The sequence below is a fragment of the Lagopus leucura genome, unplaced genomic scaffold (genome assembly GCF_019238085.1).
Source record: "Lagopus leucura isolate 7727_CA_CO unplaced genomic scaffold, USGS_WTPT01 Super-Scaffold_100157, whole genome shotgun sequence".
Lineage (NCBI taxonomy): Eukaryota > Metazoa > Chordata > Aves > Galliformes > Phasianidae > Lagopus > Lagopus leucura.
The window spans coordinates 25188815-25216321 of record NW_024962334.1 but is presented as its reverse complement, the minus strand read 5'-3'; the positions used below and the strand labels follow the sequence as shown (position 1 = coordinate 25216321).

Sequence of the window (27507 nt, the reverse complement as noted above, 5' to 3'; positions counted from 1 at the left end):
TTAGAGCTGATTTATATTTAATAAGACTTCTCATTTTTCTTTAATACGTTGCCCCCAAAAATATTTATTTTAATTTGAAGTTAACATGTTATATTTTGTGTCTTTAGCATGCTAATGAATTGTTTGTATTTTAAGAAAAAAGGAAAGAAAAAGAAAGAACTAATTTTTTTGAGTTTAAACTACATAATCATGAAAAAATGTTTTTAGCTGGAGGAAGGCAGTGAGAAACATAGTGAAAAATTCTAATGAAGCAAACTTTAGGTAGTTTTTAATGAACACACTTTTAACTAACACATTTTAACTAGAAAGTAATTGCAAATTTAACAATTGAAGTCTGTTTCCCTAGAGCTGTATATTTTTGTAGTTGTACTTATGTTGATGGACCTGAATGTACCCATATATGCTATCTGGTTGGCTGTGACTGGGTGTTTTGAGGCATTTCTGCAGTGTTATGATGCCAGGTTGTGTATGTTACTGTTATTTGCTGAGTGGCATGTGTGATGTACCATTGAAATTCTTTCCTGGAAGGAAGCAAATTTAACTCCTTTCTTCAGTTTCTGTTTGTAAACAGTCTTTTATTTTTAATTTATTTCTTTTCTGAATGATTTGTTCTCTTATCTGTAACATTTGAATGAAAAACTAAATGAATATGTTATGTAGTCATTTTTATGTAGTGTAAATATTGTACCTTTCATCGTGCTGTATAAAGAAAGCAGTGATCATTTTTATAGATCATATATAATCTCAGAAAAATTCTGTTTTATTTTAATATGACAGGTTAAAAATATTAGAATATTCTTTAAGTCTAGATTTCAGATGATGAACCTTGGGTACTGTTGGAAATTTCAATGTCATCTTTAAGGTAGTGAAGATAAACAGAGGTCACTCAGAAGTCATTAATAATGTAGGTTATATGGATTTTTCCCTATCCAGTTGCTTCAGGTTTATCTCTGAATTGCAGTGGAATCCCAGTAGTGTTGAAGTGCTGCTTTATCAAAGTATTGTTTCTTTAAATTACTCTCACTTTTAAACAGCATATTTCACAAGCATTGAGGAGTTCATATTACCTAAACATTTATGCACAGTAGGATCATTGATGTGTTATTTATTAGACTCCCTCTTTTTGTTATAAGCCTATATTTTTGTGATAGATATACATACCTTATCTTCCTTAATTAACAACAAATTAAAACTGAATTTATGTTAATGTAATACCAAATGGCTATTTTCTGAAGACTAGATTAGCAAATGACGTCATCTTTCATAGCCCTCATTGACCTGCTAAGTCCTTCTTAGTTGAACAGTTTTCCTACAGTTAATCTTTTTTTTTTTTTTTTTAATGCATACTTAACTGTCATGGGTTTTCTAAACCTCTGGATCACATAGGATAGCCAGAAGAGTGTAGACTATGCTCTAGTTACAAACTTTCTTCTACATATAAACAGTTAGAATGTTATTGAAAGTACAGTTAAACTCACAGAGACTTTGAATATGAGTAACATCATGGAGAAATTAGTTTTCCTATATTCAGCCCTGTTTGGTTGTTTTTTGGTTAATCTTTTGTTTGTTTGTTTGTTTGTTTGTTTTTACTCTGTTAAGATTATTGGTTTTAGACAGATTAGATTAAAAATGGAGTCGCTCATAGAATATAATTTGTGTGTCTGCATGCTGTGTGCATGCAAAATTTTAGATGTCGGTATCTGCAAAGTGTTGCTTGTTTTAGTAGAGTCCTTGGGGTTGAAAGAGTGGTACTTGAAATGGGAATTGAGGCAAAAATGATGCACTGTCCTTCTGAACTTACAGATAGTCCAGAAGTCACCATTGTTCTTATTTTAGCCAGATAAGCAGCAGAGTAGGAAAAAAAAAAAAAAAAAAAAAAAAAAAAAAAAAAAAAAAGAAAAAAAAAAGCCTAATTTTGAACTTGTCATTATTTGAGAAAGCTTTCAATATCTGCAGAGGCAGATATTCAAAGTTATTCAAAAAAGGAAGCATGCAAAATTACAAAAAACAAGCCCAACAGCAGAAAGCAGAAAGATAGAAAGGATGGAATTTCTTTCTTCACCACAAATGTGAGATCCTGAAAAATCTCTCTGTATACCGTCAGATAAATTCATTTTCTCCCTCCACTCTTTCAAGATGTTGTGTAGGAACATTCACGGAATGACAGACAAACATACTAATGATTAAGCACAGAAAAAAAAATTAATAAACTTTTATTTTAACTATGAGCATTTTATCTGTGATTGGAAAAGTAGAAGAATTTGTAGTGTTAAAATAATGTTATTTCTTGTAAAATCTAAGTTTTCTAAATTCCTTCAGTAGTGCTAAGTAATTTGGATGAAATGTCTTTATCTCAACATAACTGAGGTAAAAACTATTGTAGTTAGTAATAACATTTCATTTGAGAAATTAGCAAGGACAGATTTCATTTGCTTCTGCCTTCATCTTGCATATTCTTTATCTGCCTGTGGCCATTGGAGGGGACAGGAAACTGTAGTTCATAGCTACTGCAGCTTCCTACTTGTTTATGCCAAATGTTCACCTGCCAATGGATGAAGAAATTAAGCCAAAAATAATGTCAAAAAGTAATACTTTTCAAATGCAATATTGCATATATGGTGTGATTTCTGTTTTTTCTTCCAATTTAGCATGAATTGCATAATATATATTGCTCATTTTTTTTAATACAAGAAAGTGCTCACACAAGTTGGCTTAGCCATTCCTTTTTCAGAGTATTAGACCTTCCATATTATTATTTACTGAGTTAATGCTAGTTTATTTTCACTTAATTTATATACATTTTAATTTGAATTTAATAAATGTATGCATTATACCCTTCCTTTGGTGACCTTACCCCAAGAGTTTGTCATTTTGATTTAATTTGAACTCCAGAATTTGTATTATCAATTTGTTTAGATTTTGCATTCAAGGGTATGTGGTTAAAAATAATCAATCAAAAAGAAAAGCTTTTTTTTGTTTGTTTGTTTGTTTTTCTTTTTTTTACATCAGAGAACTTCCATTTCTAGCAAAAACAAAACAAAACAAAACAAAAACAAACAAAAAAAAAAAAAACCAAAAAAAAAAAACAGACTTTTTGGATAGAACTATAACAAAAGAACCCGTTGCTGCTTTTTGATTTACACATAGTTGTTTTGGTTGTTTTTATGGTTGGTTTTTTTCTCCTTTTTAAAGTGAAAGACTGATAATATTTGATAATATTGTTTCAAATATTAGGAAATTTTACTTTTTTTTCCCTACCATCCCCATCCAACAGGAAAAAAAAAAAAATGGATATACATAAGTAATGGGAACAAGACGAAAGAGGGTGAACAGATCACTTAATTGAACAAATGAATTCCTATCCTTACTGATTGCTGAACTTAAACTGGGGAAATGTTGTACTTAGAAGCTGGGGAAATGATAAGCTGTTTCCATAAATATTTTTACACTGTTAAAGCATGTCATTAATAGACTCTATCAAATCGGACCAAGGGTCTGCATCAAACAGCCTCATCATCTATGTAGTCATGAAGTGAATGTCATCAGAAATCACTGGACTTGAACACTTATCAGCTTAGTGTGATAAAAGGACTGTATTTTTGTTTATACAATAACCTGGAATCCTCATATTAAAAAGTGGCAAATTTTTTTGCCCTTTTCTGTTCTAAGTGTGACACATGTAACAATTATTCATCATTCCATAATGGATCATTTTTATCGGAGTTCTTTGTCTCTTCTATATATATGGAATAAATATTTATGTTTTCTCATTTTTCTGAACTAGGAGATACTGATAGAATAGGTTTGAAGTGTCAACTATAATTCATTGCTTGCAAAGAAAGGCTTTATACTGATACTGTGTGAAAGGAAAAGAATATCTAAATCATTTCAGCAGCAAGCTTATAACCAAGATAATATCAGCATTTTCCTTCTTGAAAATATATCTGCCATAAATTAAAGGAGGTCTTTGGTATTTTATTAAAATGTTTGTGACAAGTTTAACCCCATCTTCAACAAGAATGGATGTATGAATACAAAAATCTTTTTGAAGAAAAAGTGAAGGTCAAGTGAAAGTTAAAACAAGCTTGCAGTAAACTTCATACTAATTCTGCAAATACTTTAACAGAACACTAAGAAATTTTGATGCTTATTTAGTACTGATCTGAAGGTGCACATTCTCTGTGGAGTAAGGTACATATTTAATATAGGGAGCATATATAAAAAATGTGATTTTATGGGATATACTCAGAATTTAGGTTTGGAATGCTGCCTAGAAATTTGATAACTGTTTTATTTACAAAATCAGATGTTAGAAGACAATTTGAGGATGAATCTTTCTTTGTCATAACTAAGACACGTGAAGCACTCCTTCATGTTGGAATTAATTAGTATGTTAGGAAGATCAATAATGTAAGGATATGTATTTGTGCTTTCTAGTGACTTGAATAAGCTAAGTGATCTTATAGTATTTGGTGCTGTTAAATTCTATTTGCATCATAGGAATGATAAGAATGTCATTAATGTGAAACAAAAATTAATTACTGTGATAAAGCAATAGGGCTTGTTTAATAGTGCATGATCAGTAGCTTGAAAGTTAGTTTTAATTTCAGTTTTAATACCTGTAAATATTTTCCGTTTCTACGAGCAATGAATTTATGATTAATAACAGTCTGAGTGGAATTTACTTTAAACTGGTCGCTTTGCAGAAACGAAGTGTTATGGCTGACTCAATTGCTGTGCCACCTGTTCTTGCTTTAATGTTGCACCATCCCATCCTGAAATCAATGTGCATTATAAGGGTGATGGACATTCCCTCTACTGTCCATGGAGTACATTTGTGTAAGCAAATCTGTGACTTGGAGAGCTCAAACACAAGTATGAGGAATCCGAGTCATGGAAGCTGAAATTGGCAGCTTTTCTGTGTCAAACAGGTAAATGAATTGGTTAGCACTCTTCGCATTTTGTTCAGGTTTTTAGGCTTTTTTATTTCATGTATACAGAATTCTTGACAGTGTCCCCCTAGATAACACAGTACTTCAACCCAAGCAACTGCCATCAGCTGTGTTGAGAACCTTCTTTAACTGATTCATTCAACTGCTTAAAAGAGAAAAGCAATGGCATCAATAGCATCTGTATTTATACATTCTACACATTTCATTTATAAACACTATAACAATAGAGACATTGTCTCGACACCATGCAGTCTGGACACTGCATCCTCTTATCTTATGAAGAATGTTAGTAAATTAATAGTAATAAAGTCAAGTAGTCAATTGAATTGATCCATTTTACAGCTATTCTAAGTGTGATTGTAAACTTTTTTTTAAAGTAAAATCTTTTCTCTCAGTTTCCTTTTCCTAGTACAAAGGAAGACATCTAATGTTGAAAACAAACCTTAACTAGGTGGACAAAAAGCAATTCTGAAAAAAAAAAATCAATCTGTCTGTATCTATATAGGCATACTTTTGGTCACTTGCACAGAATTAAGTGCAAACTAAAGCTTAGAATTCATAGCGTTTTTCTCAAAGAGTTTTTTTCTTTGAATAATAAACCAGAAACAGAGAGAGGATATGTCTACTTTGAACTATGAACTCTGTTGGGAGTCAGGCTCTTACATGTCAACAGTTTAGACTGTTATGTGCATTTAGTGTCTTAGTATCCACAGTGCATCTTTTCAGAGCTTTAGCTTACCGATGTGTATAGCTGCATATTCCAGAGGCTTTTCTTGCTCTGGAAAAGCCTCAGTGTCCTTTGTTCCAAGAATATGGGTACACTAGATGAATGGATTTCATTACAAGTTGGTTGTTTTTCTTTGAATTTGAAATACTTAGAAATGCTTGGCTATCTTCATCCCTTTCTGAAGTGTGGGGCATATCTGACGCTTGTGGAATAACTATGATGCTTTCAGGGCAGACAGAGCAGGCACACATAAATGCTGCTCCCTTCATAATTTTCAGGTGTGCCATGACACTTCTAAAGCAAGAATACTACAGGATCATGTAGTCTTGTAGACTCTGAATGACTGGTGTTGACTCCTGAATTTCTTCATGAGCATTCACATCTTCAGAATGCTCTGTGAGGAACAGAAAGCCCATCATTGATCAGAAATGCAATCATGTTACTTTTTTTCATGTGTTCCAAAAAGCTTTAAGCACGTGGCTTATACATTTCAGCAAGTCAGTCAGCCAATCTCATGTTTGAAAGTGTTATTTGAAGCCCAATGGAGCAATGGGTTTTCTGAAGTGTTAATTTTTGCTAGACTGTATATGTCTGAGTGTGCCTTTCTAAGGGCATGAAAAATGTTGGTGGCTGCAGAATATCTACTTTTTGATTTTGAAGGCCTTGATAGATAAGTGGTTCGTAAACATCAGTGTAAGAAGCAGAATAATGTGCAAGCCAAGCTATTGAAGAGATACGGCATTTCAAATGTTTGGACAGGCATAACATTTTGTTGTCGGCTGCCTCTTATTCTTTCCTGCCATGGGCTATAAAATAATATGCCTTAAGGAAAGGAAATTAAGTAATGTATTTAACATTTTTTTATTACTGCAAATATGTTGGTGTGCTGAAAGCAGAGTGAGTTAATCTATAGAAATTAGTTACAAAATTATCTCAGCTGCTACAAATGTGATCACAACCTGCTGTATTTCTCAGTAACAGCTGAGACAGAGGTTTCTGTTGTCACTATTAGTATCTGAATCTTTTTTCAGACTGATGAAATATTAATGTGATGGGTGTTCTAAAATATTTAAAAGTTTGGATTATGAAACTGGTGTCCAACAGCAGACATAACATTATCAGCGATTAGTCCACTGCAACGAGACTTGAGTTCTCTCCTCCAATCCATCCCAACTGCACTAACATTTTTGGCAATCCCTTCAGCTTGAAAAGACAGGAAGTTTAAATACAAACTACAAATAAAGATAAAAAACTGGGATGGGCAGTAATTAGATGCTGTGATTTAGACATGGATAAATTCTCTACCAAAGGAGAGAATAAGAACTGACTTCTGACAAATGCTGTTATAGGCTACTGGATGGAGAGGTCTAAAAAAGACTGAATGCAAAGTTGGAGAATTATTTCTGTGTTGTATCCCTGCATTTGAAATGTTTAATTTTAAGATTCAGAGTCATTCATGGTCAGCTGTATAAACTGTCTTGCTGAACAGAATAAACCTGATGATAAATACCATTTTGTGTATTCAGAAAACAGGACTCCTGGCTTAGAAGGCCTTAACAGTGGATGAATGAGCTAAAAATAATATAAATGAAATATTCAATGCATGTCAACTGTAAAAGTGGACACCAAAGGTATTGCTTTTTCTGGTTAGAATACATCACAATAGTCTCTCTTTTAGAGCAGGTGACTGGAGACGTCTTTCTTTTTCCCCTTGATTTCAATGCTGTTTTGCTTTCCAAGCCTTTTAATATCAGATAAAAAAAGAAAAAAAAAAAAAAAAAATTTTTTTTTTTTTTTTTTTTTTAAATTTTTTTGTAAGAAAGCAAACTAGCTGTCAGATATTTCCTTCTAGGAACATCTCCTCAGTCACCCACTTTGACTGTATCTATAAATGGTAAGCTGTTAATTCTACCTTGTCCTTGTAAATGAGATGTTCTTTTAAAAAAGGAAATGGAGCAGAAACAAAGAGAGAACTGTGTCTTAAAGGAACGGAGGAATGGACAGCAAAATTTTCAGGGATCTTCAGAAATCTTCCCAGTTAAAGAGATGAGAAGTAGACTGTGAAAGCTGGAAGGAAACCAGCCTGGAGATGGTGAAAAGTTTGCCAGAGAGTGAATGTCTGCATGTGTTGCCAAGGCAGCAAAAGAAAGTAGCTTCTGGGAGAGAGTGCAACCTTCAGACATGTTTTGGGCACCTACTTTTGTCTGAAGCTATCAGTTCTAAACAACCAGGCTGTGTTGCATTTAATGAAACCATCCAGACAAAATAAAATTGTTAGCTCTCACCTCAATCACTCAGAGAAACAGCAAGAAAAAGACAATCACAAGTATAGCCTGTATTTTCAGATAGACTAATAACGTGAGTCCTTTCCATTAAGTGAGCCCTACTAGTTTATTGCTGAAAACCAGTGCAGGTCTTCTTCATCTTCTCACAGCTTAACTTTGAAATGTTCTACAAGGGCAGCTCTGAAGTAATGCCTGTTATTTTGTTATGTTGGCCCATATCAGTGTCAGCTGCTGCTGCTATGACAGTAAAGGTTGAATCTTCCCAGCAATATTCCATTACATTTTGTTGCCATGTGAGAGATGGCAGAAGAGGGGCATTCTGAGAGAATGGTGTCTGATATTGGAGTGCATGTGAAGCAAAGTTGTGTCACTGGATTCCTCCATGTGGGAAAAAATGGCACCCGCAGACATTGATCAATGCTTGCTGAATGTTTATGGAAACCAAACAGTAGCTGTGATCACAGTGAGGTGGTGGGTGGTGTGTTTCAGCAGTGGGTGCAGCACCAGTGGGTCACCTCTGCTGGTGCAGATTTATACAAGCAGAGCATGCAGGTCGTTCATTACTAGTGAAAATGCATAGCTACAGGTGGCACCTATATTGAAAAATAATGTTTTGTAGCTGAGATTTTGCTCTATCAAATAGTGTTACTGTGCTCTTTGTATTTGTTGTAATTTCCATGGAAGTAAACAGCAGGAATTACTTTTGGAGTGACCTACATATATAAGCAAAATCCTTATATCTTGTGAGAAATTGTGGAACTTATCAAGAAGCAATTCAGATTTCTGTGGTGTGTAAAACTGACAATTATGTCAGCTATGCAAAATAAACTGCATTACAAAAATACTTCACAAATGGTAGGTACAAAATACTCCATGGTTCCTTTTTCCCAGTGACATACAGTTGAGAATTTAGCATGCATCCCCTACGATAGAATTAATTTATCCGCCTTTGGCTTTTATTTGTTGTGTTTTCTCACTGTGAAGGCAAGTAGGAGAGACACAGTTTAGTGCTGATGGTTGTTGCAATGAGCTGCCAGTGAGCTCTGGCAGTCAGTTCACTTACTTTGTGCTTACTGAAGATTCTGGTTTGCAAGACTATAATCCATTAGTTTATTGAAATCTTCTTTTGGTTCGGGTCTGTATCCTGATTCTACCCAAAGCATGACTTAGACATGGATCTGTATGAAGAGATAAAAGTTTGGCTAGGATTAAAAGGTATGGGGCATTCAATGTTGTGATGGTAGAATCTAAATGCTGTACTTTCATCGTACTTATGTTGCTTGAAGATAGTTGGGTTTTTATTTTTAATTAAATAGCCTCTGGTGAATCTTACTGATGATGTTCTGATGCTTTTTGAGTCATCACTGGATCTGCAGAACTTCTGCAAGGGAGACACTGTGATAGTGGTTTTTCTGGCCCTTCTTTGCCAGCAGGCACAGTTGGCAAGCCCCTGGAATCCACAGTTATCTATTGTTTTCAGGATGTCATCAAATTCTTATCTGTGGTAAAGTAGTCTAAGAAAGACAAAGCGAAAACAGCAATATTAATTTATTGGGAAATCACTGTTTTATGCAACTCTAAAGTATGTATAAGGCTTTCCTTAAATGGGCTCCTAGCTGCTGTGGTGGGCTATTTAAGATGTGTATAAATGGTTTGATCTACAAAAAATTAGGAGATGATACCTGCTAATAAGGAAGCTATTGCTGAATAGGGTAGTTTATACTCTTAAAGGCTGCTACAATATACAAATCTGAGCCAAGCAGTTGGGATAAGGATTACAATCAATTATTGTGACTTTCAGCTGTCTCTTCCTTTTCTTTTTGTCAGACTTAACCTCTTTCTTGCCCTTTTGAGTCATATCTGTGTGGTAATTGTATGCACTCATAGCTAGTTTTGAAAGCCAGTTTGTGTGGAGTATGTGTAGGTTAGACTTCTGTTAATGAGGAGCTGACTGTGGGATTGGATTACTGCCTTCCAACACAACACACTTCCTCTTTCAGTATTTTCACTATATTTTAGTCTATATTAAGGTTGAAATTGGATTAAAAGGACAAAGCGTGAAGTCATTTGCTGAAGCAAACAGTGTTAGTGCCAAATTTTGTATAAAAAGATGCTACTGAAAGGACTGCAGGGCTCTCTTCTAATCCACAGAGAATCCCTCCGCCTCTGAGTTTAAGGACTTCATTTTCAAATACAATGCACATGGGGTACGTAAAGCCCTGTTAAACAGTTCATTTTGTGCATTCATCTCTTGTTTGTTTACGGTATTAAAAATGTTGTTTCAGCCTGGAACAATCCCATCCATGCAGAAATCAGTTTGTAAATGTAAATACTGTATTAGTGACAGCTCTGTTCAGAGCAAGAATTTTAACCTCTCAGGAAGTGCCAATTACTCTCTTCCTGTAAAGCTTTAAATATATGAAAGAAATTTCTTCATTCTATTTTTCTCAGTGGAAAAAAAAAAAAAAAAAAAAAAACAGGAAAAAAAATGGTTATATTGGTACTGTATGTAACAGTGAGCAGTTCTCACTATTAGTGAAAATGATGTGTTGATAGAGCAGTGAATTATATCTCCTCTTGAGTGGAGGGACTGTTATATGTAAAACTTCTGCTGTCCATTCTGAATATAGCAAAGTTTGAAATGCAAGCAGAAGATAGGACAAAAATGGTACGTTTTAAAATTCCCAAATCAGAAACTTGATATCCAAAAGTTTGTGCACACAAATATGTAATCTTGGATCACAACCTTAAAAATTGCTATCACTTGATGCAGAACAACCAAAATTGATATAATTCAGGTTGACCACTGTATCATTCACAGGGGAGGTGCTGACTACTGCTTAAATGCTGTTAGAATATTAGTTTTCCTTGTAAAGCAGGTACTTGTCCTCCTGGAAAAGAAGAATAGACATTATCAAATTCATTTGATCCATTGCCTGATTAACTAGTACCCAATAGAGTTACTTCAGTATGCTTTAAGAATTCGCTCTATTCTCTTTTCATCATTATATACCAGGCACATTTTTTTTTTTTTTTTTTTTTTTTTTTTTTTTTTTTGCATTGCCTTCTGAGTGCTCTCAAAACATATTTCCAATTAAATAATTCTCTGGTCAAAAACAAGTTTATGAGAAGTAGAGTAGCTTTTCATATACTTTATAGCATGCTGCATACTCTACTGAGTTTTGTATCATAAAATTCATGCTATTAGTGGTTGTTTACTTTCTTGGAGATAAAAAATAAGCATCAGAATTTAGAACCAGACAATTTCTTGCAATAAGTATACTCGTTTTACATTTTCTGTCCTGGTTTCAAAAAGAACGTATGATGTTCTGCAGTAGAAAAGTTAATGCTTTTAAAGCCTTCTGTACTTTCCAAATGTAATGACAATGACAGCACTTAGCACTTATATAAATCTTTTCATGCGTAAGACTCCATTCTGACATGGGAAGCATTATTATTCACATTTTACTAGTAGGTTCTTTAATGTAGCAGCGAGTTCAGTTTCCATGCCTCCTCCTCCCTCCTAGGCCAAAGAGATGATAGAGTAGGATGACAAATATCAGAGTTTAGCTTGTAGCTGAAGATATCCTCATCTGAATCTCAGACCTTGCTTTACTGTAGACGCATACTTTATCTCAGTTTCTGTTAGTGACACGCCCATAGATTATAAATCTTATTATGTAGCTCTCTCTCATTTCCTCCTCCCCTTCCAGTGACATCTTCCAGCTAACCCTACAGTTTTCTCAGCTTCACATAGGGATTTCGTACCTTGATCTGAACTTGGTTCTCTGCACAAAAGAGCAGCTCCACTGACTTACTCCTCAAGTCCCAGTGCTATTTTCCTAAGACACCTGCAAGAACTAACAGATTTTGTATGTCTGTTATGTACAGTTAGTTATTTTATAAGGAAATTTAAAATTATGTAGTAGCTCACATTTTGGTGATGTCTCTATCACTCAAAATGTGTCACCCATACTCAGCAAAAAAATAATAATAATAATGTGAGATACATGCCCATTATCCTGGTTCACTTAGCTTCTGTGATGTTTTATTTCTTATCCTTCTTTCTTTCGTAAGTGATTTTAGACTCTACAAGATCAGACTGTCCAGATGTGTTTGTACAATATGTGGCATGACTTAGATTATTAATTGATGTTAAAACTATGCCAACATATTACACTTCATCAAAATAAACTGCAAAATATTGGAAAGAGGTAGGGTACCTTTCAACTGTAGCCATTCTCTGACTCTATGATCAGTTTAAGGGTTTTGAAAGCACAAGGAAAGCAACAGGTAACAACACTTCTCAGGTTTTCCTTTTAGAGAACCTCTCTCTTGAAAGATTTCATTGAAATTAAATGAATTAAAGATACTTCAGTTCCAGTGAATACAACTGACATTAGTGAAAGTTCTGACAAAGGGAAATATCAATTAATAGAGGAAGAACAAGATCCTTGATTTGTTGTCTATCAAAATTGACAAAATAGACAGCACTTACTGTATTTTCTTCACATCCTTATCATTTTTAAATTGCATTGATATTTGAAGTAGGTAGTACAGTTACATATCTGTTTCTAAATTTAAATGCTGGTTTAAATGGTGCTACTAGCTTTTGGAGTTTCAAGATTTCACATTACCTAGGGTACGTCGAGTTAAGACAAAGCATGCAAAAGAAATTGTATCAATTGCTAGGTAATATTTGCTACAGGAGAGCATGAGCCTGTTTTTTTTTTTTTTTATTTTCTACTACCTATTCTGTACTTGCAAGTAAAATGAACAAATATGTAAGTATTTTCTACATACATCCTATAGGTAATACCTTTAGGTACAGCATTATTATGAGAGTAGCTATTGCACAATGAACAGAACAGTAACTGCTGAGCATTGGGTGAACACCTTTCAGAGACAGCGGACTGAAAGCACTAGGACTTCAGGATAAAACAGTCATCTTAAAATAGCCTCTTCTTCTTCTTAAATACTCATAATTTAAATGCTTGCTTTGTCTATTTAAATTCAGTATTCCATTCATAGAGGCCTTGTTCTACAGTATATTTCATACATAACTCCAATAAATAGTATTGTTCAGTTCAATGATCAGATGACTTGAATGTAATGATGCATGTGTATGTGTTTGCATGTTGGGGCTCTTAATGTTGAGAAGAATATTACGTCTTGGAAGCACCATGATACAACATAATAGCAGAATGGGGGAAAAAAAAAAAAAAAAGAAAAAAAAGAAAATACCATTTCCTGAATGAATAGTCTTCTGAGGAGTGAAGTTTAGTATGCTTCAGCAGTTTCAACAAATTATATTGTGGCTTCAATTTATTAAGGAAATATAGATAAATAATGATTTGTAATGTGAGCATGTTAGCTCTGTAGTGAGCACTTTCACCATAAATACACAAAACACTAATTACTTATAGCCAAACTATCCTAGTTTTGGGAATCTTTTAGAATATAGCTTTTCAGTAATTATATTACAACAAAATATTTTTTCTCCTAGTCTTCTAACAGAGTTACTTCTGGTGTGGTGGAGGGCAGGAAGAGATGGGGAAACAAACTGTTGTCAAGAGGGCTCTGATGTAGTGAACAAAACAATACTAGATCTATCAGAAGAAAATGTACCATTAACCAGTAAGGGATCCTTCTTACAGTGATTGCCCAGACAACAGTAATAAGATCTGTCAGTTAATTTGATTCTAAACTCCTGAAAAGCAACTAGGCTTTATTTGTTTTTTTTTTGTTGTTGTTTGTTTGTTTGTTTGTTTTTTGTTGTTGGTTTTTTGTTTTGTTTTGGTTTTGGTTTTTTTTTTTTTTTTCCTATTTTTTGCCTTCAAAATATATAAATATCATTAGAGGAAAGGTTTTGGAAGGATTTCAGAGGATGTTTGGAGGCAGATTTTTCAGAGCAGATTTTTCAAGGTTCATTTTGATTATGGTATTACTTTAAATGCTTGGACATTGCATTACTTCCAGTAGGAAGAGTTTCATCAGATTATAGCTTCAGAAAAGTGCAGTGAAACATCATTATTATCATGACAAATCACCAAAAAATCCCTCAGTGTATCCACTGAATTAAATATCATTTGGCTTTAGAACCATTGGTGGTTTAACAACCGATGGACAACTCAGCCTTACCACACTGCTCTCCCACTCCTCCTCCTTGGAAGAATGGGGAGAAAATGTGATGAAATAAGGAGAACTCAGAATCAAGATAAGAACAGTTGAATTTAGGGAAAAGAAAACAACAATGACAACAAAGTTATCATAGAAGCAAAAGAAGAAAACAATTATTCTCTACTTCCCATCAGCAAACAATGTTTAGCTACTTCTTGAGAAACAGGACCTCAATTGCTGGGGAAGACCAATGCTTTCATAATGAGAGCTCCCCCTCTTCTTCTTCACATCCCTTTTTCCCTATCCCAGCTTTTATTTCAGAGCATGACTCCATATAACAAGGAATATCCCTCTGGTCAGCTTGGATCAGCTGCTGTCACTATGTGACCTCTCCAGCTCTTGCCCACCCCCAGGCTGACTCCTGATGCCTAATGGCTCGGATTGAAGAACCAGCCTTGGTGCCAGCACTGCTCAGCAGCAGCCATAATATTAGTACTGCTCTAGCTACACATGCAAAGCAGAGCACTGTATGGTCTGCTGTGGGGAAAGTCAGTTCCATTGCACCAGAACCAGTGCCAAACCCCACCTGGAAATGCAAAGTGGAGTTTGAAGAGAATTCATTCTACTGTTAAACATAATAAATTAATTTTTCATTTAGAACCTGACCAGCTTGAAACTATTGAAACATCAGTTTATTATGTTACAGTTTTGATTCAACTTTTGCTATATGTTTATTACCAATACACCTCTCAATGGTGTATTGGTAATAAACAATGCTCCTCTGTATGAAACAGGAATATATATGCATAATATATATACATACAGGATCAGAACAGTAAGTGCTACCTTAAATACAGAAATAAAGTCAAAATATAACAACAAATTTACAAATCTGTCTTTGCTGTCAAGCGAACTGAATCCCAATTTCTGAACCATAGATCTTGTCCTATTTGATGTAAGGTCCATAGCATAAATGTTTGAGTCTTACTCTGTAATTAAAAGAATGAATGTACATCTCTGTACATCTGATCCTGGACTAGAGTGCTCTTTGGGGGATTATATTTATTGGATGTTGAAATCATTGAAAAAATTATCTTATTATAATTGTTAAATTCTGAATTTAATCCTTTTATTGATATTGTGGTAGAACGTGCAATTCCTTTTTACTGAGTACCGTATGTGTAGGGGCCATAACAACAGTAAAAAGAAGCAGAATTTCTGCTTTTGTCATGCAGAATTTTTTCTGTCGAGTTATTTGACTATAAATCTAAAGACTGTTGTGTGAACAATACACAATAAATAAATAAATAAATAATAATGTAATACTGGTAATCTATTAAAGTGTTTGCTCTTCAAGGATGCCTTCCTGAGAGCACAAGAACTCTGTCCCTCTGAATAAGAAAGCAGGCAGAGGAGGTAGAAAGCTGGCATGGCTTGGTAAGGACCTGCTGGGCATGCTGAGGGCAAAGAAAGGTGCATACAAGCTCTGGAAACAAGGGTGTGTCACCTGGGAAGAATACAGGGATGCCGTCCAGACTTGCAGATGTTGAATCAGGAAAGCCAAGGTACAGGCAGAACTGAACTTGGCGAGGGACATGAAAAACAATAGGAAGATTTTCTACAGGTACATTAGCCAGAAGAGACAGGCCAAAGTGAGTGTACCTCCTTCGGTAAATGCAAAAGGAGAACCGGCTTCAGTGGATGAAGAGAAGGCTAAGGTACTGAATGAGTTCTTTGCCTCGGTCTTCACTGGCGGCCAGGATTCCAGTATTTCTCACGTCCCTGAGCCGTGCATCCCTAAACCTCTAGGTGGGGACCAGGGTGGTAAATTTCCCCCCGCTGTGAGGACAGAGCAGGTCCAGACCACCTCATGAGACTGAATGTGTACAAGTCTATGGGGCTGTATGGCACGCATTCCAGTCTTCTGAAGGAGCTGACTGAGGTGGTTGCTGAGCCGCTCTCCATCATATTTGAAAAGTTGTGGCTGTCAGGTGAGGTCCCGGATGACTGAAGGAAGGGTCACGTCACTCCCATTTACAAGAAAGGGAGCAAGGAGGACCCCAGGAACTACAGGCCAGTGAGTCTCACCTCTGTGCCTGGGAAGATCGTGGAACAGATCCTCCTGGATGACATGCTTGAACAAATGAGGATAGGGCGTCTGATCTGAGACAGCCAGCATGGCTTCACGAGAGGAAGGTCATGCTTGACCAATCTGGTGGCCTTTGTGATGGAGTGACAGCATTGGTGGACAAGGGAAAGGCAACCGATGTCATTTACCTGGACTTGAGCAAGGCCTTTGACATGGTCCCCCACCACATCCTTGTCTCCAAATTGGAGGGATGTGGATTTGGTTGGTGGACCACTCAATGGATAAGAAACTGGTTGAAAGGGTGAAGACAGAGGGTGGCCATCAATGGCTCTGTGTCCAGGTGGAAGCCGGTAACAAGTGGTGTCCCCCAGGGGTCTGTCTTGGGACCGGTGCTCTTTAACATCTTTATCAATCAACATCGATGACGGAATCGAGTGCACCTTTAGCAAGTTTGCTGATGACACCAAGCTGAGTGGTGCGGTTGACATGGTAGAAGGAGGGGATGCCATTCAGAGAGACCTCGACAAGCTGGAAAGGTGGGCCTGGGTGAACTTGATGAGGTTCAACATGGCAAAGTGCAGAGTTTTGTACTTGGGCCAGAGGAATCCCAGGCATTCATACAGACTGGAAGGAGTGGTCCTTGAGAGCCCTGCGAAGAAGGACCTAGGGGTCTTGATAGATGAGAAGCTTAACATGAGCCAGCATGTTAAGCCAACATGTGTGCCCTTGTGTCTCGGAAGGCAAATGGTATCCTGGGCTCCATCAAAAGAGGGGTGGCCAGCAGGGACAGGGAGGTGATTGTCCCCCTCTACTCTGCTCTTGTGAGTCCCATCTGGAGTACTGTGTCCAAGCGTGGAGCCCCCAGTACAAAAAAGACAGGAAGCTGTTGGAGAGGGTCCAGAGTTGGGCCACGAAGATGATCAGGGGACTGGAGCACCTCCTCTACGAAGACCAGAAGGATTGTAGATGCCCCATCTCTGGAGGTGTTCAAGGCCAGATTGGATGGGGCCCTTGGCAGCCTGGTCTAGTATTAAATGGGGAGGTTGGTGGCCCTGCATGTGGCAGGGGGATTGGAGATTCATGATCCTTGAGGTCTTTTCCCACCCTGGCCATTGTATGATTCTGTGATAAAACTGTAAGTAATTAACATAACTGGCATGATGTGTTCATGTAATTAGAGGTTTGAATGTCCCTTTGTTTTTGGGGGACCTATGAAAAGGAATTGTGTTTAAAAACTAAAAACTAAAAATTCTCTTCCAGGTCTGATTTCTTTGTCAGTAGCGTAGGTATTATTTGTTGCCATAGCTAATCCTGCTGTCTAATTACAAAGCTTTTTCCATTTCTATAATTTATTATTGGTAATCTAATGTCGTTAAAAGTAGTCATAACAAATACAAAGACATTTTCACAACATTTTTTTAAAGTGCTTTTTGTAAAATGGATGACTAAGATACAGGTATTTGCTCTGTTGTCCAATTGACTGTATTATCGTATTAACTCCACTGAAAGATCCATCTTTTGTGCCTTGAGCCTGAACAAAATACCATGAGTGTGTTCAGGTGAAGCGCTCTGATGAAATATAAAATAAAAAAGAGAAAGGTTTCTGAATTGTTAGTTATCACATTATAGAAATGTTTTCATGAATTCCCAATTTATAATACTGCAGCACACTTTTAAAAATGAATTTCCTTTAGTCATTAGGAAAAAAAACTTTTGTTGTGCTTTTTACAGTAATTTAATTAAGCATTTCCTGTAAGTTCATTTCAGTATCTGTCATGCTCGCTAAAGTTAGAATTCAGAATAGAATGTAGATTAATTGCCTTTTGTCATAGATGAAATAAGAATCCTAAATTTGCAGAGTCATGAAATTTGTGTTCCTCAATTACTTATTCAATGCTTTGGAAATCTGAATCAAGAAAGACTGAAAAAGGGGGCCAAAGGTTGTTAAATGTAGCGAGTAACACAGATTTTGAACTTTACTTAATGAACCGAGTGTTTATTACTATGAAATAAATGCACCATTTAAAGAATTATGGTGAAAATGTAAAACATTAAAACTCTAATTAATTTTGATCAGAAGCATGCAGTGCACTCATCTTTCCTAAAACATTTTCATTAAGGTCGAGATTTTCTTTGTTATTGAGATAAATGTATTCCTTTCGCACAACATTTCTCTTCAAACCACGTACATCATGGATGTTTAGTGTGGTATATTTGACTCTAGGCTGTAGTTTGCAGAAGCATTTTTGTGGAAGTCATGTGTGCCTAGTTTTCTGTTATATGCTTTATATCACTTTGGAAACAAATAATGTTCAGAACCCTTTATCAAAGGCTGTGTGCACCCAAACTTATTTGTGAAAAAATAGTCAAAGCATGGGAAAAAATCTTCAAATATCCGTCAGTAATTCACATGTAGAGCATAACAATTGAACAGCAAAAACAAAAACAAAAAAAACAAACAAAAAAAAAAAACCAAACAAAACAAAACAAAAAAAAAACCACAAAACCAAAACAAACCAAACAAAAAAACCAGCTACATTTATTTCTTTGCTTATTATTGCACTACACTTAGAAATAAAAATGTATAAAAGAACTGCTCATTTCTCATTGCTGAGAACCTTTTGTTCTCATGTTGTTGTTCTAAAAAAATGCTATTTTATTTCTCAGCATCAAAAAGTTTTGCTTCCTATAATTTGGTAAATATACACTGTATGGTAAATATTGAAAATAATCCTGATTTGATTATAACAGGCATGGAATTTTCTGTAGTCATATTGAGAGTGTATATATACAGTGGAACTTTTAAATTCATAATTCATGAAAATAATGATTACATTATGAAAATGTTATTGTGATTACCGTATGTATGTTTATTTATGCACAGATGTAAGTGGTATAATTGAGCAGCAAATCTGCCTTAGAAAGGATCTTAATCACAATGAGGTCAGACAGAAATAAGAGACGAGCATGCATCCTGAGACAGGAGCGGAGATTAAGGAAACCTGTCCTTTCAGGTACAGACACAGTACAGTCAATCTCCTTGAAGTAGCTTTCCAGCTATTTCATTGTTGATATTTCAGGCTTGTAATATTTAGCTTTTGTGGATACACTGTAAAGCACATAAACGGAAATCTTTAAAGACTCAATTTGTTTAAAAAGGAGACATTTTCCTGTACTTTCTTCAAGGAGAGCCAGCTGAACTTGTCAAACAATGGTTTGGTTTCAAGCACCACCTGCCCTGAAGAGCATCCCAACTGGAGTGGCAGGCGGCCAAAAGGGCCACTCAGTGGAATGGTTGCCTCCTAAAAGGGAGGGAAACAGATGGAGGACTGGAAATTTGGCATAAAATTCCACTTCTGTGCTAAACGTTAAATGCAATTCTGTTGTAAGGACTCTTGCAGTGGTACATTTTTCTGTATAATCAGAATTAGAAACAAGGAAATAGAAAATACAAAACAGTGACAACCATTTCCAAAAGCCTTCAAGTTCTTGTACCAGTACAAGTTAAAGGGAAGAGGCTGTGATAAGCATGCAGCTGCTTGCATCTTCTGAAGGGAAGCTGAATGTTGGAGTGTCAGAGTGGTTCTCTTGGTCTTGCATTGCCACCTAGAGTGCAGAGCCCTGCACTGCTTCGTGAAAGGACCACCCCGCCCCAACTCCCCTCCCCGCTCCCCCCCTCCCCCTCCCCGCGCAGTTCCAGTCGCTGTATTTACAACAAAACGGGATGGGGAATTGCTTCCAGTTTATTGATGTCATGTTTACTTACATTATAATGCTTAGCTCGTTGGTAGCCTCGGTTTTTTAATGTTAGCAGATCAGCAGAGATTTCGTTATAGGAACTTGGTGGGGTTTAGCAGTAACAATTAATGGAGATGGCACATTAAAAGGTACGACTGTCAACTTGCCAGTGTTCCCACAGGGTGCGTTTTCTTGATGGCTGCTTCAGAATACTTCACGAAGCAAATGTCAAACTTGTCGAGGCTGTCAGTATGAAAATGATCCATGCAGCAAGGGTCTCCTTTTCCTGGGAAACAAACAGCTGCCTTATCACTGCAGGGCTGCAGTGACAGAAAACTGTCATCCACCATGAGAAATTTATATTTGCTCTTAATATCCTTTTGTAAAGAACTGCTTCAGTTGTACTCCGTATTTTTGCACCACTCTTCTTTGTAAGGCTTGTCAGCAATATGTTTGAAGCACAGTGCACAGGGCTTTGGAAGAAAAATAACTTCTGATTTAGTGTTGGTTGCTCACTTTTTTCTGATTTAACACAGAGGCTGACTTAAGACTCAGTTTATAGTCCCGCAAACTCTTTTTTCCTCCAAGTTCAGCCTATTGCATTGGAAAGCAAGAGCTTAACTTACACAAAGAACAGCTGTCCTAGTTTCTGAAGTCCCTTTTTCCTGACATATTTTCAAGAGTTAAGAATTTTTACCTATTTCCAGTTAATGTTTTGTTTGCTAGAATCTGTGAGGTAGGTGATGAAATACCTCCTGTTCGGGCTGAGGGTTTAAAAATGCTAGTATGCAAACATCCTCTCAATGAGATACAACCTGCAATATCTATGAACTGTCACATTTTGATTGTACATAGTGATTTTTCTTGTATTTATGAATTAGCCAATATTTAGAGTGATAGTTAGCAAGTATTTAGGCTGATTGCTTTCCACCTACCTGAGTGGGCAAAACTGCTTCCCTGAGAAGAGTCTAGTTTTCTTTCTGCTGGCAGCAGGGACCTTCCTGGTGGTGTCTCAGGCACTGAGGCAATTTGGAACTTGCATGAGGTTTGTGATGCGACCAAACAAGGTTGTACAGACTGCATTTTTGAGGAATTGCCAATATAGAGAGTCTCACAGGTCTTCTGACCATGTTCCCACTGAAGAACATTCTTTGTTCTTCTGGAGATAATTATTTTCATTATGCTTGAGTACACAACAAACCCTTTTTCTAGTCATTATTTGCTGACAGATGTTTCAAGACTTCATTTTTAGAGTTTGAAGTACTTGATGTTTCTCGTTACCAACTGCACATCCTCACTGAAGCTTAATATATTGGACATGTTACAGCTCGTCTGGGTTAAGTTAATATGAAAACTAGTAGTGTCTGAATTTGATTGTGAGTGTTTTTGAGATGGTATTTCTAATTTATGAGGTAGCATGGAGAACTCCTCAGTCATTTCTTGATGTAGTAGCATACTTTTTATACTGGTCATTTTCTAACTTATTCAGATGTTTGTTTACGTCATACTGCATTCATTAAATTTATAACACAGCTTAAACTTCGCACACGACAAAAACAGCAGCTTCATTAAATATACCTTTCATAGTAGAACTTTAGAAATTGCAGGTGTGATGTAATGCACAGATCTGTGAAACTGTGCATTTCCCAGCACAATGAATTGTTGTGTGATCTGTTCTGTGTACAGAATACTGTCAGATTCCCTGTAGAGTTAAGAACTGTCTCATTCACTGTTATCTTCCAGAATTCATGTAAGTAACTAATGAAATAAAAAGAAATTCTCAGATGTTTCAGATAAAGTTGGATGGAAGGGAGAAAAAGAAAAGAAAGGGATACTCAAGACCCTATTTCTAGGAGGGAGGAGTTGTTTGTTTTTATGTCAAGATTTGTCTACATGGGAATATTCAGGAATAATTACTATAAAAATAACTTTCCAAGTGGGATTTCTTGTTCTTTGGTTGGAGCATCATTTGTAGTTGACCTTAAACATGCTTACCAAGGGAATGAATTAATACAACAAAATTGTACTCTCTCAACTGTCAAATCAAAATTTTCAGAAATTGGAACATAAAAGTCAGTCGTCTCCCTCTAGTTTTTGCCACCTAAACACATCTAAATTTCAAAATATTCCAATTAACTTTAGCAGAGATACTGAATGCTCAATACTCTCATAATTCAAAATGTTTATTTAGGTAGCAAACTGTGGGCTCTCTGTTTAAAATTCTTGGCTTTGTTCTGGTTCTGTGACCCACTAATGCTCAGTTACCAGGTGTAGACTAAGTAGCATGAGCCAACAGATGCTCACAGGGCATTTGAAATCATCTGTAGGACATCCAAAGGATCTTGTTTCCACCCTGGTAAAGACCATTTAGAAATCTGTTGGTATGGAAGGTCTTCTCTCATGAGATGTCCAGCACCAATGACTTGAAAGCTTCTAAACTGGTGTTTCATTTAGAATGCTGAGTTTAACTGTGCTTTTTAAAGCCATTAGTTCTTCTCCTTGTTACTGTTATTTTTGTAAATCTGAAAGAACAATTCCAGACTAGTAATCTTAACGCATTTCAACATGAAAATATTCTTTGGCTCTTGAATTCACTTTTTCAGTGAGAGTAGTGATAGTCTCAATAATACTATCTTGAGGGATTCACTTCTTTTTACTCCTCTTACAAATCTCCAGATCTGTGTTGGTGTATACTTTGTGTGAGTGTATTCAAAATCCACTTAATGTTTGAATTGACAGTTGGCTGTAGTCAGAAAAGATACAGAGAGGAGTTTGATTTGTGACATCTGCTAGCATCACTTTGATGGTTTAACATTTTAACAACAAAAGAACTGTTCTGTTTCAGGATTCTTAGGGCAGAAAGCACTAGTCAGTAGAGTCATAGGGTGAAGCAAAGTAAATAATAATGTAAAATGGAGGTGTGATATACTAACAGGAAAAATGTAAACTGAATTTTGTGGAACAGAAACTGGAGTTCAATATTTCACCTGCATATTTAGTAATACGTAAACCAGTAATAGCAACTTTACACACTGCTATCACCAATTATTTTTAATTTACAATAAAAATAAAGGTTTTTCTTCATATTCCTTCAGAATTTAAAGCTTTATAATGGTAAGTGGTAATTAGTAAAACAAATATATTAAGTATGTTTAATCTTCAGTCAGCCACCATATCTTTATAATTTGGCTACATAGGTTAGTTAGCTGAAAACTCAAACATTTTTTAATGACACTAGTAACTTCAATTTAGCACTATATATGCAATCATTGGGATTCCTCAAGTTATTAACAAAAAGAATAAAAATTACTTAGAAATTTTGCATTGTCAGCAAACTGAAGAAACAGTGAGACTTTGCACCTTGAAGTATTGTCAGTGTATACACTCTATATTGCCAGTGCAAATTCTTCCCAAGTTTACTACAGGCAGTGATGTTGCTTTTCTTGTATGTCATAGGAGATCATGTCTCAAAATCTTCTGATAATTTTTAGTAATGAGAGAGTTGGTGGTTTTCAGTCCACCACCATCACTTTTTTCTGCAGAAAGCAGAATGGGTGTGAGAATTATTAGCTCATAATTTCCAATGTCCCCCAACAAGTCTCTTTTGTCCGCGTTGTTCATGTGGTAATGTACAGCTCAGGGAACTGATCTGGATGAAGATTCATATACCAAAGAAAATATTTTCTCCCTTTGTTAATGCATACTGTAAGAAAGAGAAACCATCTTTCATTTTGCACAAATTACCCATCTTTGGAGATTCTAAGCTCTGATTTCCATTTCAAAATAATACGTGATACTTTCTGTTCCTGGAAAATGGAGATGGGGTAAAAGTGCCTCTACAAAAAGCTAAGATATCCAATGCGAAGCATGCAGAAAGCTTTTGTAGCTTTCTTTTTTCAGAAAGTGTCAAAATAACAAAAAACAAGAAAGCAGACAGGGCCCTTGATGACTTGCATGTAGAAGTCTGCCCACATAAATCCAATTTATACTCATCTACATTTTACTTGTTTGAATACATTTTACCTGGTTGAAGCAGCAGAAAATGAACAAAAGAAAGAACACTGATACTTCAAAATAACCCAAAGCAGATGTTTCTTTCTTTAGTATTCATGCAGAGCAAATCCTAGACTTCCTTTAACCAGTCAACCATCGTTTCTGCTTCTCAGAAAACAGTGCACACCGCAGCTGCTACTGTAAACTAGGAAATCTGCCAGATAGCAAGCATGACCTTATGAGCAGAAAATTAAAACATTTCAAGTCTACACAAAGCTAGTTTCTATTATAAAATCTTTTTCAATGGATAAAACCCAATAAGTAGGCCCAGGAAGTCAATATTCAGCCTCATATCCCTTTGCCCTCCTGTAGTGAAGACAAGGCACAGGTCCTTTTCTCTGTAGCCTGAAATTTCTGCATGCTTCCTTTATGACTGGAACCCCTAACACTGGGAAAGAATTACCATGTAGGGTTTACATTGCCTGTACGAAGGAGGAGGACACAGATACTGGAATAACAGCAGGTTATATGCTAGAGAGGTGAATTGGTTGGCACTGAGGTCAGGAGAAATGCAACTTCTATAGGTAATGACCTTCGGAAACATACAGACTTGCTGTTCCTTTATTAACAAGCCTGACTTGAAGGAACCTTGCTGTTTTTCTGTTCTTTTTCTGCTTTTTTATTCAACATTTGCTGTATTCTGTATTTGGTGTAAGCAGGCATCTGTGCTTAGCTACACATTGCTGCTTAGTTGTTTCCATGGGTGTACTATATACATCATGCTCTCTTGAATATATGCTACACTTGTAATTTCAACAAATCAGTAACCTTAGGTTTCATACATGTGCACAGACATGTTTTCACACCCAAAATAGAAGAATAGAGGTCACTATATGTTTTAAAGTTAATTGAAAAAATCCAGGAAGTTAAGAAGAAAGCATTTAGCCTTTAGTAGTCAGTCATAAAAATATTTCTCAGTGCCTATTCTATCCTGGAAGGGAAGAAGATTTGGAACTAAAATGAGTTGGAGTATACCCTTCTTTAACAGAACAATGAGCTATTCAATTTTACTCTAATATTGTGTAACATATTATTAGACAATATTTTTTAATAAGATTTTCTGGTCCTATTCTATTTTGTGATGTTCATGTGATCTTCCTATATGTTTTGTATCTCTGAATCTTCATTATAATTATTGTTATAAAACACTTTGATGCAGAGAAAGGAAGACTAGGGTGCAAGCAGATTTGCATAGAAAAATTAAGTTGCTGATTTAAAGCAGGAAACGACACCCTTGGTTTCTGGGTCCCATTCAACATCCCTAACATTTCTCTTTCTCAAATATTGACTATTGAAGAGTGGTGTAGCAATCAGAATACTTTTTCACTCCCAAACATCTATTTCTTTTCTTTCCTTTAAGTTTCCAAAGTGAGGAAAATCCTCTGTACTGTATTGTGAATTAAAATACATGCAAGAAAACTGGACATACTTTGAATGTGTGGCTGTGGCTGTTCTTGATGTGATGATGGGTTGCAAGTTGCCTTATGAAACAATTTTCTCAGACTTCTGTAATTTATATTTTGGAAGTCACAGTTTTGTACTGGACACAAAACAATATGAGTTCCTATGGAAATGGGCTTTATGATGTCACACTTCATTTTTTCAGTGTGATCCAGCTAAACCCATCATGAATTATGAGCCCAACTCTTGGAGTTGAAGCTGTAGAATATTGTAAGCATGCTGCTGCCTGACATGCTCATGTTTCCTATTTTAGACCTGACTGATCTTCAGATAACATATGGTGGTACAAGTAATTGGAAAATTGGCAGACCTGTCAAGAAAATATGCTAGATGGGACAAAAATACGATGCTGCAGCACATAAAGTGTCGCTGAAGTGAAATTTACTGTCTTTTATCAAAGGGTGAACTAAACGTATCTGGTCTCAAAAAAATGAAACATTTTTCAATGGCAGATGCTTTTCAAAAGTAATTTTTAGAACAATGATGAAAGTTCTTGCATTTGAAAATAATTTAGTGGAAACCTCTGGTCAGGAACAAAGGAAAGGTGTGAAGTACTGTCTGCTGCAGACTGTCTGTGTAGGGTTTAGTAATTTTTTTTTATGTAACCAATCTGCAGATTGGTCATGGCTATTACTGAGACTTTTACTTCTTAAATTATTTTTCTACTATGAATGTAGATGATTAGCCTGATTTAAATTTTGAGTGTTTTATTTTTATTTCAGCTATTGAGCAGAAACACATGCTTGAATACATGATATTATTTGCTTATTTTTATATTTGTTGGTGAAGAGAAGGATGGCAAAAGTATGTGCAGAACTCTACACATATGCATAAGTATAAAAAGTGTACTTCAGCAAATTGATTAATGTTTGGGTTTTCATTTTCTTTTACAGGAAGATGAAAATGAAGCTGAGGCTGAAAATCCATCTCAGGAACTGAATTTGGAACAGAAAAAATCAAAAAAATAGGGGATTGCTGTTCTTGTTTTAAATATTTGCAAGTTGTGTAACAGTGATTATAGTTTCTCATTGTAAAATTAACAACAAAATTCTCAATAAAGTCACCGAAATTTAAATTCATTCTACACTGGGAAATTAATTATGAAGCTCCTGGTGATATTTGTGATTATATTCAAAGCTGAATTATCAAAACTGAGCACCAGACCAGTGAATTCTAAAAGCTTTTTGAACATGGTGTAGAAAGCTGATGGATTATTCATCACTAAAAACACTTCGTAAGCAAACAGTACATTATTATTATTATTATTATTTTTAATTCTACCAAGCAATGTTATCCTTAAAGGATAGTTATAAGTCAGACACATTTTGGTATTTCTGAGCAAGAGCTTTGATACTGAAAAGTGAGATGTATGTTATGTTCTTAAATTCTGAAATTTCTTCTGAACAGTGGTTAAAATAAGTGTTGTTGGGGATTGGGTGAAAGCAAAGATTTTGTGGTTTATAGTGTGTTTTCACATATAATTAGTTTTACATGTTTATGCCTTCCATGATTTCAAAGTTTTTCATATTGTATCATCATTTTCCTCCATGTAAAACCTTTCCATCTTCACATGATCTTTGTCTTTTAATGAATGCCAGTTTTTTGTCTTGTTTGGGCCATCCCACACAGTTCTGATTCCTTTGTAACAATATTTGCATTTAAATAGCATAAAATAACTTCTTCCTGCATCATCAGATCTTAAGTGAATACTCAAAATCTAAAATAATAAAAAACAATTCTTCCTAAAAAAATCTTTTTTATTTACTTCTGCTTTTAACTCTGTATAGGTTACTTAAGTGGGAACGTTAGCACAAGAAACTCAGATGTAGGTTTATAGCTTGATACTTTCACTTGTTGCAATGAAGAGAACAAGAATATTATTCCGTTTCAGAATTGAGGCTGCATTTGCTCAAGTCCCTTAAGGGAATTTTATCTTGCTCTAGGAGAATTGCATCTTCTTCTACTGCAGATGTTTATGTCTTTTTCCCAGTCTTCCATATTATTACTGTTGTTTCTGTATATTTACTGGTAAATCAGATTGGAAATAGTATCAATTTCAATTTTCTTGCTTCTATGTAAACC

The 27507-nt window shown here is 35.7% G+C and overlaps 1 protein-coding gene across 2 annotated transcripts in view; it reads left to right on the top strand.

Annotated features, from left to right (window-relative positions):
* The window catches only part of PHF14 (PHD finger protein 14), a 151531-nt gene extending 124361 nt beyond the window's left edge, over window positions 1-27170 (top strand). Inside the window, exon 18 of one of the 2 annotated variants that reach the window (XM_042888710.1) lies at window positions 26319-27170. In XM_042888710.1, the coding sequence (XP_042744644.1) occupies window positions 26319-26393 (75 nt within the window). In that variant the 3' untranslated portion in view covers window positions 26394-27170. The remainder of the gene's footprint in view (window positions 1-26318) is intronic. The other variant, XM_042888709.1, reaches the window with a different exon arrangement.
* The last annotated feature ends 337 nt before the right edge of the window (window positions 27171-27507 follow it).